This window comes from Carassius gibelio, chromosome B4 (genome assembly GCF_023724105.1).
Source record: "Carassius gibelio isolate Cgi1373 ecotype wild population from Czech Republic chromosome B4, carGib1.2-hapl.c, whole genome shotgun sequence".
Taxonomy (NCBI): domain Eukaryota; kingdom Metazoa; phylum Chordata; class Actinopteri; order Cypriniformes; family Cyprinidae; genus Carassius; species Carassius gibelio.
Window position 1 is genome coordinate 15,917,711 of NC_068399.1, and position 14,604 is coordinate 15,932,314.

The following is a 14,604-nucleotide window of genomic DNA, read 5'->3' on the forward strand; positions in this document are numbered from 1 at the left end:
CAGCCCTATTCTGGAAAATGGGGCGGGGAGCAGCAGCTCATTTGCATTTAAAGAGACATGCATGAAAACGGCGTGTTTCTGCTTCCACTCAAAATAGGCATTTTTTAAAAATGGTATAAAATTATTTGCCATAATGGGTATCCTTTAAAACAACAGTTAACCATGTATGTCATATTTGAACTAAAAGCGTTAGTTACGAATAAAGAATTCTTCAAACATGGGTTCATTTGTGGAGGGTGGACTTCAGTAGTATCAAATGTCATTGGTTCTTGATTGTCTAATGTCATACCTGCTGCAAGTGCGTAATGCCAGGGATCATTAACTAGTTGACCTTTCTGTCTTTCTCTTTTTCTGCATCACTGAATGTTCTTTTCGCCCTCTTCTGTACAGGTGATGCAAGTCATGAATGCAGATGCCATCGTGGTGAAGCTGAACTCTGGGGAGCATAAGACCATCCACCTGTCCAGCATCAGGCCCCCGAGGCTTGAAGGCGAGGTACGAGTTAATGCACGTCTGTCCTCGGATATCCCCGTCACTAAGGCCATTATGGAATCCACAGGGTGCCGGCTGTCTGTTACACTGTTTGCAAAGTGCTGATGTGAAGGTTTTCTCTCCCCTCCGTCTCTTAAAAGCGCTGATCTCCTCCCTTCATGCATCTTTCATGGTCAGATCTCAAAGCGGTGTGTTTAGTGGACACCAGGGGGAGCTAGAGACATAAGCCCACTGGTCCCCCTCCCCTTCACTTGCTCTGACACACCATTGCTGCACTGCAGCCAAAAGCCCTATAGATCTACTCCCGTAATGAGCACACGCTCTCGCCGAATCGCTCTTCCTCATCTATTAATGTCATACGCATCCACTCAATCCAGTGCAATACTCAAATGCTCACTTTTGATTTGCTAGATGTTAACAAATTAATATGGGAGCATCATTTTGCGGGGCTGCGTATGCACACACACATTTTTGCATTCTTCAAACGCTCCGAAATGTGCTTGTCCGTTCTTATTCACACCCATTAAGGCTGTTAATGAGAGATGATGTTTAATGGGTACTTTGTCTAGCTAAGTGTGTGTGTATCGGAAAACTGTGTTAAACTAAAAGCAGTTAAAATTGGAGTGTGAATATCTCGCTGCAATTAGCCACCCTCTTCCTGACCCCTGACCTCCTGTAATAAGACACAATGATTCAGCATGTTGATATAAAAAAAATTAGCTTCAGTGTTGATTTAGCAAATTAAACACGGAGGTTATTAAGGAGGGCTTTAAATAACCGAACACTGCAGTTTTGTGTTCTTGAACTTTTGATAGATACGGCAGTATGTTCCAAATCTTTAATGAAGTTTGTGATCATTTTTAAAGGAGGCTTTTCAGAGATTCGCAATTTGTCATGCACATGTAAATGGAGAGCTGTGGGTCTGTATCTATGGATACCGGGCTGCATTCGAATCCCAGCGTGTTTGTATCCTGGCAGCTTAAAGATGGCTTTAATCAGATCAGAGATGATTACAAAACAATAAAGATTACGGATGTATTTAGATCTCAGACGTGCTTCGGAGGCATGAGACGAACCGAAGAGCTTTAAAAAAAAAAAAAAAAGCTTGATTTTGATATAGACATCCAGGAAACTGATCTTTTGGATTCTTAGAATCTTTTTTTTTTGCAAGCATTTTAATGATATGATGTTGAGGCCATTTCAGACTGTTTCTATTGTTCAGTTTTCAGCATTTCAGGCAAGTTTTATTACTGTTTTACTTGGTTGTAGTTCACCCATAAATGAAAATGGCCACTTACTCACCTTCCTGTTGTTACAAACCTTTATGACTATAAATATATATTCTGAGAAATGTTTTGTGCCAATACAGCCCAAAACTGTTCAGTTTCCAACATTCTTCAAAATATATATATATTTTTTAATCAGAATTAACTTTTTGGGTTTGGAATGACATGAGGGTGATTAATCGACAGCATTTTCATATTGGATATTGGATCATTTAAGGCTACCTCTAACCAGCAACTTCATAACAATGACTTGGCAACTACCCACAACACTCTTGCATTGTGGTGAGTTTGGCATAGGCAAAGCATCTGTATATTCTACCTCAATATATTATATTTTCCTCAGGAAACTGTAAATCCCATTTTATTACAGCCTTTTCTTTCTGCAGAAGGTAGATCAGATGGCTGGGAGCTTGTGTATCAAGCAGTGTGATGTAATTATCATAATACCATGGTGACCATCCGGCAGTGTTTGGTTGCATGCATGTCTAACACCTATGGCAGCTTCCTCGCTCCAGAGTCAAACAGTGACTTAACTACAGATTCTTAATAAAACTAGTTTCAGAGCAGCTTTCACAATGCAATAACATCATATCTAAAGATCTAAATTTAATTAATGTGAGCTGTAGAGATAGTTAAGTACATGTTATTTTTTTCTGTATAAAATAGATATATATTTTTTTTAAATGGGCCTAAATTCACTCTTTTTCTTAAGTGCTGCCTCAGATGCAGTTTTACTATAGGCTGCCGAGGATACATTTATGCAGCCTTTAAAAAGCAAAGAGATAAAGGCATCTTAGTAGAAAGGGTTTGGATGTTGCCTTCTGCCTTTTATATGCTGCGACGGCAGTGTTTTTCCGGGCACAGCCATGTTGTAGAGGTATTGATGTGCTGGAGGTACTTCCTCTTTTGAAACCTGCACTCCTGTTCAGTTTACTGACTGTATCTTCTGTAGTGCATCTCTGCACCAGATGTTCTTGCAGTATGTTTTCCCTGCTCGGCTGTGCTCTTTGACGAGGGGTGAAAGAGAGAGAGAGGAGTGTGCACAGTTGTGCCTACATTAATGCATTACAGCCATTGAGGTCAGTCTGCCCTTTTGAATGTGAGGTTTCATCAATAATGATGCTGTCATGGCAAATCTGACCTCTGACTCTGTGCTGCTGTGGTCTGAATAAAAGTTAGCCGAGTACCAAACAATTAAACATTAATACTGTCTGTTCAATCTACTTGGTTCTAAGGGACCTGATGGAGATCAGGTTATGATTATTTTTTAAATTCTCTGAAAAATAATTTGAGGAATCATCCTAAGAGTTGAAATAAACACAATGACCCTTTACAAATGTGTCGGTAGTCATTCAAGAGCCGTTTCTTCGCAATCGAAAGGGGTGGCTACCTATATTTTTCTTCTTAATCTAATGCTACATTAACCTTGACACAATGCTACATTACTAACCAGATCTCTGTTAATCTTTTCATCAAGCTAATCAATTCTGGCTAGCATGTCTGCAGTAGTTCAGCACACAGCAAGTTTTAAATTAGTATCTTAATTAATTTAAACTGTGTATGTTCAACAACAGCTGTGCAATGGTTTTGGAACAGCTGCAAAAAAAAAAAAAAGAAATCCCAGTCACTCTTTTGATTGTGTTTTATCAAAACGGTTCTCTGTAATGGCTCTCTGTTTGTGCACATGCACATTTTGAGCACTCTGCCTGATTCATGCAAAATTTAGAGTTTAAAGGTTTAGTGGTGATGTTACATTAAATGCACCCTGGCCAGATTGAATTCACTTTAGCAAAATTGCATAGGCAATAAATGTTACCACACCTGTAGTATATACTCAGTGTTGTAGATTTTTTGCATTTAAAATGTTAGTTTTTTTTTGTATTTTTGTGTGGTGTTAAAATTGCCCCCACTCTTACTCATTTTCATCTGTCAAATGCTCCATCAGTGCCTCCTCTAGGGTGCAGGCACCTAACGGTCAATCAGAATATATTTGATGTGTAATATACAGTTTACTCGAGGCCACCCAGCCAGTGTGACATAAATAGAAATGAAATGGACAAAATGTCCTGTTGCTTGCCACTTGGTTAGGACAAAACAACTTGCATTAACATGAGAGAGCTGCTATTGCTTGTTGCTTTATCACATCATGTCTTCTCATGGTGTGAAAGTTCTACCTTCTTTTAAGCCATTGGTTTCTCAAACTCTTTCTCGTCCTGATTTTTAAACACACTCTCTTCAGTTCATAGCAGGGCGTGAAACTGTTGTCCCCGCGCCATGCTGTACAATCACTTCAACTCAAAGAGACAAACCTGACCTTAGGTCAGCCCGAGGATCTGTGTGTGTTTGTTTGTTTGTCTGTACTGTTCTCTCTCTCTCTCTCTCTGTCGCTCGCTCGCTGTGAGGACTTTGGGGGAATTTAGGGCCAGATGTGTTGACCAACACGAAGATGAACTCTGACAGCTGCTGTCCAGTGTTTCTCTCGCTCTTGTTGCTTAATGCTGGGACCCCCGTTTTTTTTTTTTCTGTGGCTACTTAATTGCTTGATTATTATTGACGACATGGCAGGGTCGTATAGTCTTGGCTTAAGGGACCTTTTTTTTGCTAAATAAAATGGGATAATTACTATGGTTAAAAACCGTGGGTGGCAGAGCACGATACAAGATATTAACCAATTGAAACAGTCAGTTGAGATTCAGCAACATCTCTGATTGGTTGATCTAGATTTTAACTTGTAAATAAACGATAAATGACAGATTTTCACTGATACTAGTTATCCAGAATGGTTAGAGTTGGGTTTTTGAAATCACTCAATAATTGCGAAAAATGCAACTATTGAAATGAGGAATGGGACTCACTGGTTTGGTTTTTAACATATTCCATGTGCTATTTTCCATGTAATTTGAAGTAATGCTATAGAACTATGGAAAGTAAAGGCACAATTTAAGTAATTTTTTGCCTTTGTTTGTATTGAACCAGTGGTGTTTTGACACACCCACCATTTTTGATTGGGTGAGCTATCCCTTTGAGAGAAACGTGACTTCACGTGCCATGCCTAGTTTCTTTTCCACATTTATTTCCCCCTCTCACTCCCTTAACCAGATGGAGGCTTATTTTTGCACCATTGCAAGCTATTTCCAGCTGCGTGGTGGTGTCAGCCGTTTTAGGAGCACTCACAAGGATGTGGAGGGGGAGGAGTTATGTCAGCAGCTCAATGAGTCATCCTCACTCCCACTGAATGTGTGTGTGTGTGTGTGTGAGGGGACTGCAGGGGAAATGTTGATGTCTGGGTTTAAAGCTGAAGATGCCATAACACCACCCCCCCCATCTTCCCTGCAGAAATAACAATGTATAATGTATCAGTCATTGAATGACTCTTCCGTGTCATTTGCTGTCACCTTGCTCAGTGTTTTTGTGCTGTGTGTATGTTCAGCATGTAATTCATCTGATGGCACATTGTGTCTTTTCGTAGTTTGTGTATCTGCTGTGCCTGTTTGCTGAAGGCATGTGTTTGTGGGAGTGTGTCCTGTGGCCTCTGTCTGGGGTTCACTGTATGGTTCCATGGCTCATCTCACACTTGGTTGGTCAGGCTTTTTCTTGCAGACGACTCTGTTTTGCCTCAGGTTCGCTTGACTCTTGGAATTCTAGTGAACTTCCTTCCAATGATTTGAGAGTAATGACCCATGGATGTTGTAAACCAGAATTTTATATCTTTTAATGGAATGTTCTGGGTTCAATACAAGTTAAGCGTGACTCACGTGAGTGCCCTAGGCAAGGTCAGACATGAGGTGCCACAAGCCTCAAAACCTTTAAAATAAAAATATTAAACCAAAATACTGTATAATCAGTAGCCTATTTTTTTTTTTTTTTTTTTTTTTTTTAAACTGAGCAGGAACTGGTGAGCCAAAGGAAATCATGTTGATTTACATAAACCTCTAATATTACAATGCAGTAGCAAGTGTGTTAAGTAAATTAGTGTAAATTTTATAAATGAAATAAGCGCAAATGAAATGGCAGTGTTGCACTTGCCTTTTTCTATGCATTTCCTGGAAATTACTTATATCGATTTTCATATTTCTTAACCGCGTATGAACCTTTACTATTTTAATTAGAAGATATTTACATATTTATGGATCACGAAAGGTCCCCAAAATCGGACTCGAAACTCGCGCTCGACTGCAGCTTCGACTGTTAGAAGATATGTACATTTTTATAATCATTAAATTTTTAGTTAAACACTGCATATTTGTTCAGTGATAACTATGAAAAAAAAAAGTCTCTAAAACCATAACGGTCTTATCAACTATAAGTGTACGAAGTTCTGGTTCAAGCTCCGCCTACTTCGGTTTTTATCCGAATAGAGATATGAATAGATTGTTACAGATACAAATACAGATACAAATAATGGCATCACTGCACACCCCTTATATGTATTATATTTGTAGTTATATTATAGTAAATTTTAAATGGTATAAAATGTTCAAATAGTATATATTGAAAATATTAACCATATTTAATTTGATGCCTCTGCTTCCAAAGATCATCCCAATGATTTGTTCCTCCCCTTCTTTGTGTCTCTTGCCCTCGCCCGGTGTCCTCCATTTCTTTTTTTTATCATTTCGTTTCTCCATGCGTCACTGTTGTTCGTCACTGCTGATTTATTTTAAGAGGGCATTGTAATTTCAGACTTAAATGGCGATTATTGTTCTAAGGCATCTGTGACGCAGCAGTATGAGTATAATTGCTCATTGCAACTTTCATGACTGATGCTGAGGGTCGTAATACTTTATTCCAGGCTGTTGTGCGAGACTTAATGTGATCTTTTGCGAGAGGCTGAAAGGTTTCCCATCAGTTATGCTCTTGACATGCACCAGTCATTAATCGTTACTTACCAATTGCTACTTTTTTTTTCTTTTTCTTTTTTGCATCATTAAATGTCCATAATCCTTGAGGACTAAGAGAGGTTTGAATCATGTTTAAATTTAGACCTCTGCTTTTCCTGCATCTACTATAGCTAAATAGAACAGCTTCATCTTTTCTAAGGTTTTACTTACAAGGTTTGGCAAGGTTGCTTACAAGAATGCATATGAGCTAAATACAAACTAAGCATCTGTAACATGATGTTAATTACCACTGAAAAACATCAGCTCGTCTGCACAAGATGAAAGTCGAAAATTGAATATTTGATGAATGCATTGTGATAAACATAAGATTTAGGCATAAAACCAGTTTTAGTTGTTTTTACATAAATCCAGAAAATGGCATTCAATATGTAGCACTAATGTTCTTCCTTAATAAGGTGTCACTCATTTAATTATTCAACTGCTCAATTGCTTGAAGTGCAAAAACATCTTTTACTTAAGTGATATTCTGTGAGTATTATCTGCCATTAAAGTCAGTCAAACGGAAGTCTAAAAGGGTACGCCTAATTAACAATTTGCATGTGAAAAATGACATCTAGAACATGAAGATAAACAAAATGCAGTTTTATTTCTGGTTATTTTTCCCCCAACGTTATTGTTAACTCTTTAAAAAAAAAAAAATAGTGAGGCTCTTGTTTGGTTGAAGGGTAAATTCCAAAAAAAAAAAGAAAAGAAAATGACATGCCCCAATGTCTTTATTCCATTTTCTTTATTCAAAGGACTTGTATTATATCAACAAAGTTGAAGAAAAAAGTTGTTCTTCAGAATAAGTTTTGTCTTCTGAAAGTCATACAGGTTTGAAAGACATGAGTAAATCATAAAATAACATAATATATATATATATATATATATATATTAGGTTAAATATCCCTTTAACAGGTTCATTTTGGACATCTGTGCCAAGCAGTGGCTGGTTTCCTGTTAAGCAGTCTTTGCTGAGGGTGTGATTGGTCGTTCTCTGATTGAGGAGCTCCTATGAGGTCTCAGGACCCTTAGGCCTGACGGTGGCGAGAACTCTTCACTCTCTCTCTGCTTCAGTCACATCCAATCCTTGGGCCATTTATCACCTGAAGATAATGAGATTGGCTAATGAGAAAAAGAGAGCGAGAGAGAATCAGGAATGAAAATGCGAGTGGTGCGTATAGGTATGAGACAAAGAAATGCATGCGAGAAAGGTGTGTGTGTGTAAGATTAAAGTTCAGGAGCTGAGGTGTGTTGAACGACAAGCCATTCTTAAATAATACATCATGCACACATGCGCTTTCATAAAAATGTAATTATCATTACTCACCCTCATTCTGTTCCAAACGTTTATGACTATCTTCAGTGGGACTCAGCAGAGGAAATATAGCAGAAATATCTTATTAGTATTTTTTTTTTAAAATGGGGACTGGAATTCCAAAAAGAACACACACACAAAAAAAGTATTTCATATGATATGCGATATATTCTATATCTTTGCTAGGGTCAATAAGTTGTGGAAAATAATGAAAAGGAAAAAATCTTTCCTTAAGTTCTGAAATAGTTTTATACTGTTTTAAACAAAAGTTTATTGCATTCCTGCAACATTTGAGTTATATTTAAAATGTTTTCCAATATTTATCAAGATGGTGTTTTTTTTTTTTTTTTTGTCATGAAATATTCATTCTTAAACTTTTAGTAACTTTAGTCACTATTTTAAGGTCCAATTCTTGCCATTAAAAAAAAAACATAAACTACAAATCTTGCCTCCGTATTAACTTGCTGCTTATTAATAATTAGTATGGTAGTTATGGTCATGCTGCATGTGTCTTAATAAACAGGCAATATGTTAATATGATCACTAATCAGCAACTAGTTAATAGTGAGAATTCATCCATCTACTAAGTGTTAACGTAACACTTTGGGTTGGATGTAAATGATATTTGAAAACTATGGTGGAGGTCAACAGCCGCAGTCTTCATTTTGAAAACAGACCTTCTGAAAGACAACCATTAGGTTTAGAATAATGACAGAATTTAAATTGAGAGAACTAAGTGTAATAATAGCTCAGTTTATCACTGTTCCTTCATGTATCAACACATGATTATTTTGCTTATAATACCTGACTGGGTCTTGTTCTGTCCTGTTAGATCATGGAGAATGAAACCATTCATTACATGCAGCCAAACTGTCATGTTTTTTTTTTAAGAGCCACTAACAGGCAAACATTGGCATATCAGCCAGGCGCAGAAATCCTCATTTCTCCTCACACGGTTCAGTAACCAGCCTGCCATGTCTTCACAGAACACACTTGATTTGCCCAATACAATGACAAAGACTTTTTATCTCGACAATCGACATTTCGCTGTTCAGCAGCATTATATCTGTCTAGTGGACATAATGAGATGAATTCCTTCCTTGATTCGGAGTGTTTTATCATTGATATATGGAGCTTTCATGCTACAGCTTCAATTAGTACCTTAATCCTATCACATGGGTTAAATATCATATGGTTTTAGTATGCTCGTATTAGAAACAAAAGCATAGATTACTGTATTTGTGTGTAACACGCTTGCTGACATGATCGACTAGCAAAACCTTAAATGCTTGCACTCTTACCTACACTTACACAAACAACAGACTCTAACGCAAGACTGCATGGCCTCCCTCTGCTTTTCTTGCTTAGGGGAAAGGAATTGCTGTGGATATTTATAGACTGAATGAAAATGGGTTGTCCCCTCATTCACCGTCAGGGGTTTCTGTCTGTATTATATTCCATCCGCACAGTTCTTTAGCTGTCCCGAAAGCTCCTCCATCAGAAGAGATGTCTTGGCACATTAAATGCAACGTCTCCCTCTTGAATGTGGGTGGTCGATACGGTTTTATTTCATACTTAATATCAGACCACGTGGGCGCTGATGAGGAGTTATTTGCAGTGCAGATAAACGTTTGCTGGAATCAGAGCGTGAGGATTTAAAAATGGTTGAGATTTAAGCTTTTTAAGTCAATATGCTTTTTATTCGCTGTAAGATTTGATCCTTAGGGTTAACGGTCCGATCTCTCCCAACTCTCCCACAAGCTATGCCTCATCCTTGCTGTGTTGTTAGTTGTCTATTTCTAGTTTATTTCTGCTCTTGCTTATGGTTTACCCTCAAGCATCAAAGCATTGTAGCTTGAATTGAGCCAAATCTAAAAAAAGTCAGTAGCCAAAGAGCAATATCTGCACCCAATTTTTAATGGGATGGTTAAACAAAAAATAAAATAATCACTTTTCGTGAAAATTAAAAAATGAATTGATTAATGGTAACTTTTTTTTTTTCCATGCAATTACAATGAATGTGAAACATTATAAAGCACCATAAAAACTTATTGTTTCAGGTCTTTTGATGCCATGCAATAGCTTTCTGAAATGTGACCCTGGTCTTAAAGGGGGGGTGAAATGCTCGTTTTCACTCAATATCCTGTTAATCTTGAGTACCTATGGAGTAGTACTGCATCCTTCATAAATCCAAAAAGTCTAGTTTTATTATATTCATAAAAGAAAGATAGTCTGTACCGATTTTTCCCGGAAAAACACGACCAGCTAGAGGCCTGACGTGTGGGCGGAGCTAAAGAATCACGAGCGCGAATAGGCTTTTGCATTGAGAGCATGTGGAAGCTGTGACATTACTGTGAGGGAAAACCCATCATCCAAAACAAACCATGGCTTACAGTCAGATTCAGCCGTTTATTTACGATCCAGAATCAGATCCAGAGGCTGAAACTGAATGAAAGCAGCAGCAACAACGACTCGCTCCGATCGGGGCTCGAACCTGGGTCTCGACATGGGAGGGGACGCGCTAACAAGGAGGCAGAGATATTTGAAGCAGTTTTACTCACCGCCTGCGGTTCCAACACACGATCGTGACCCTTTTTCCTTGGGATTGCATCATCCTTAAGAAATAAACGATACGCAAATCCGTCGTCAAACTGGGCCTTGTGAACAAGCATCTTCGAAATGCAGGGAACAAACAAAAACACTTGCACAACTCCGTTGATGCTCTGTAAAAATAAACTCCATCCACTGGTCCCTTAATGCTGTTTTTTTTTGGTAATCTGTGCAGGGTTGTCTTGCCCTGGCAACCAAAAACACACTTCTTTTGTGACTTTTCACGACGCTCTCGCTCTGATCAGTGAATCGCTCTGATCAGTGAAATGTCTGTGCTGCTCAGCCTCGCTATACGGGAGTGCGCGCTCTTCCGGCAGAAGTGCCTTAGGACTCATATAAGGAAATTCCGCTCCATCTAACGTCACACAGAGCCATACTCAAAAAAAACTTTCCGAAACTTGTGACAAACCGGAAGGAGTATTTTGGGAACAAAAATACTCGTTCAAACGTACAACTTAATTTTTGAAACTTTGTCCATGTTTAGCATGGGAATCCAACTCTTTAACAGTGTAAAAAACTCAGTATGCATGAAATAGCATTTCACCCCCCCCCTTTAAGTCGCTGGGATATATTTTTAGCAATAGCCCAAAAAATATTTTATGGGTCAAAATTACCAAAAATCATAAGGCTATTAAGTAAAGATCATGTTCCATGAAGATTTTTTGTAAATATTTCCACCATAAATATACCAAAACGTAAATTTTGATTTAGTAACATGCATTGCTAAGAAATTAATTTGGACAGCTTCAAAGGCGATTATCTCAATATTTAATTTTTTGTACCCTCAAATTCCAGATATTCAAATAGTTGTATCTCGGCCAAATATTGTTTTATCTTAACAAACCGTACATCAATTGAAAGCTCATTTATTCAGTTTTCAGATAAATCGTATAAATCATAATTTCAAGAAATTGACCCTTGTGACTGGTTTTGTGATCAAGGGTCCCAAATGAGTCTATATTCCCTAGTAATTGGTCTCTTGTCCAGGCTGTTAACTGCTGAGACATGATCATTGACTCTTTAGAACTGAATCAGTCTGAATCATGAGCGAATCAGACTGGGTTTGTTAACTGGATCTACTTATTCATTGAAAATATTAAGTGATTTGTTTAGTGATCTTTACCAAAACATAAGACATTTATTTTCCATTTCAGATAGAGTGGCTCCGACATGATCATTGACTCTTTAGAACTGAATCAGTCTGAATCATGAGCGAATCAGACTGAGTTTGGTAATTTAATCTACTGATTCACTGAAAAGACGGAGTGATTTTTTTCAGCGTTCCTCCCCGCAACACAAAATCAAATTTTACTTTCTATTTTAGGTAGAGTTTTTCTGAATTTACCATTGTGGGTTATTCATACTGTGGTGGCCTCAGCTGGGATATGGGAGTCTGGAATATTGAGCATACTCTGGGAAAATAAGAACCCTTTTTCCTTTCTTATGAAAAATGTAAATGAGGTTCTATTTCTAGTGTTTCAACGTATGACAGTGAGAGCATTTCGTATGTGGAGTCACATGCCTGGAACACCAATAGATCCGAGACAATGAGACGTGTCATCTCCCAATCCTGACACATTAGCATGGCTGTGTGGGAAAAGGAAGGATATTAGGTTTTAAGAGAATGGTAAAATTGAAAAGAGAGGTGAGGGGGTGGAAGACAGGAAGCTTCGAACCTCATTTTGGAAGGAAGTCATATTAGACTCTGAGGAAGTGATTAAATGTTGTGCCTGTTTGGGACAGAAGGCTATTTTTCATTTGTTATGTGATATTGACTTTTCTCTCTTTCTCTTTTCCCCTCTTCTGTCTGATTCTGTAGGAGAAGAACAAGGACAAAGACAAGCGTTTCCGTCCACTCTATGACATTCCATACATGTTTGAGGCACGGGAATTCTTGAGAAAGAAGCTCATTGGCAAGAAGGTGAGCGACTTCGTGACATTCTCACACAAACAGACTTTCTGTCATTAGTCTTTCTGTAAAAGTTTTCTTTTCATATGTTTTTCTGTCCATTTCATATGAATGCAGAGTTCTTTTCTTTCTCTGTGTTTCTGTATTCTGTTTGGAGTCATTGCATACATTGACCACACAGACCTTGAGCTGAGCGACTTTATTCACAGAGGAACAAATGCCTTTTTTCTTTATTTTTTTCTAAGGAAAACAAAAAAATTCACAGCACAAAGCTTATACATGAGAAATGTTCAGATGATTTTAACACAAATATGCGCATATTGTAGAAGGCATACAGTAGAATTTCTACACTTATTCCCAACAATATATTAGTTATTACATCTTTATAATGTCCCAAAATTAAAAAAGAAATTTCTTTTCATTGAGAATTACTTGGATAATAAAAAAAAATATCTCTTTTAAAATCAAAAAGGGCTTCTGCTGATGAAGTATTTTCCAGTTTACAATTTGATGAAAGATCACGGAGAAATATTTTATATTTTATCATTTGGATTTACATTAAATATTCGACTAGTTAATTTTATAATACAAAAATGCAAATATAATTTTCATGTACATTTTAAATGAATGTTAGGAATGAACATGAATAAACAAATGTTAGTATATATATGGTTTAACATTTAACCTTGAACAAAAGTTGTTCGTTCATGAAGTCACTGGATTCTGCACAGATGATTGAATGTGTATTTTGAAAATACTTTGGGTGATTTCAGGAGTAAATGTAAAATATGAAGTGCTTCCATCTGTGTCACTCATAACAAATATTGAAATACTTGGCATCAGAAGTTGTTTGCAGTTTTAATTGGGACAGCAGGGTATAAACTTGTGGGATGTTCTGAAAATTGTCATATTGGGAATTGTTAAAGCATAATGGGTGGATTGTATAGCTGCGCTTTATTGTCTGTTCAAGACTTTTCACACCCAAACAATTCACTGTTTATGTGCAGAATAATGAAAAGCCCATACTTCGAGGCCCATTTGATTTAACACCAAAGAAATATGATGGCACACTTCCTCACACACAGACGTTTTCTCATAAATGATCACCAGATGCATGGATTACTAATGCAGCTTTATCTCATCCTTGTATGAACGTGAGGCTGCTTTAGAAACCAATATTTTATTGCTGCTGCTTTTTTGTCTGGTTCACTGACCTGGAAGCATGCGAATATTTGACACTAGAGACGGGAAATGGAAAGCAACGAGTTTAATCTCAGATCAGAGTTTGCATTTCCCGTGTATGCACTCAGCGGTAGTCAACAGATAGCTGGATTTATACAACGCTCCGCGTGATAAGATGCCTGTTTGCATATTAATGCAAACAGTGTGGGAATGTTTGAATTCATTCGGAATTTATCCAGCGCAAGACTGCAGCAATCATCTTGAGGATCCAATTTTGGCTCATTAAGTGTCACAGAAGTGCTCTGACATAAATTAGTAGTGCATCGTATTAATCATCTTCAATCTTCAGAGTCAAAAGTAGCATCTAAATATTTCTGTGCAGGAAGTGTTCTTTTGTTTTTGTAGCCAGATATTCCATATTGATGTGGACCAAATGCAAAAGTTAAAGCAGTGGTCATTGAAACGCATTGCAGTTGTGAATGCTGGCTTGACACATTAGTTACATAAATTAATTTTGATTACATTTTTAAATGCAGCTAGCAGCCTGTCATCAGATTTCTTAAGTTGTTGCTAGGACACAATATGGTGTGAGTGTGAGGCCTTGTACTGAGGCACGGCATGTTTTAGCATCTCTCCTGCTGCCCTGGCAACTGCTGTGAAAAATCTTAAATGTTCCAACTGTTTAAAAGAGAAATAAAATCTGGGCAATTATAGAAGTTCATAACTATAAAATAGAGACATCATTAAAGACCGATTGTTTTGTTGCTGAAACCGTACAAATCTAATGACTAATTTCTGCCAGATCAGGGCAGAAGGGACTTTTTCATGCCCAGAACCTTTTGATTTTGCATTTAAGATGCCATTCGTTCTTTACAGGCTGCATCCCAGCTGGTCACAAAGGGTAAGTAGTACTTGACTTTTGTTTCC

At 37.6% G+C, this 14,604-nt stretch overlaps 1 protein-coding gene across 1 annotated transcript in view; it reads left to right on the forward strand.

Annotated features, from left to right (window-relative positions):
• LOC127956930 (staphylococcal nuclease domain-containing protein 1) overlaps positions 1-14,604 on the forward strand; it is a 152,018-nt gene that overhangs the window by 17,234 nt on the left and 120,180 nt on the right. Inside the window, exons 10-11 of the mRNA XM_052555244.1 lie at positions 391-495; positions 12,406-12,507. Of these exons, the coding sequence (XP_052411204.1) occupies positions 391-495; positions 12,406-12,507 (207 nt within the window). The remainder of the gene's footprint in view (positions 1-390; positions 496-12,405; positions 12,508-14,604) is intronic.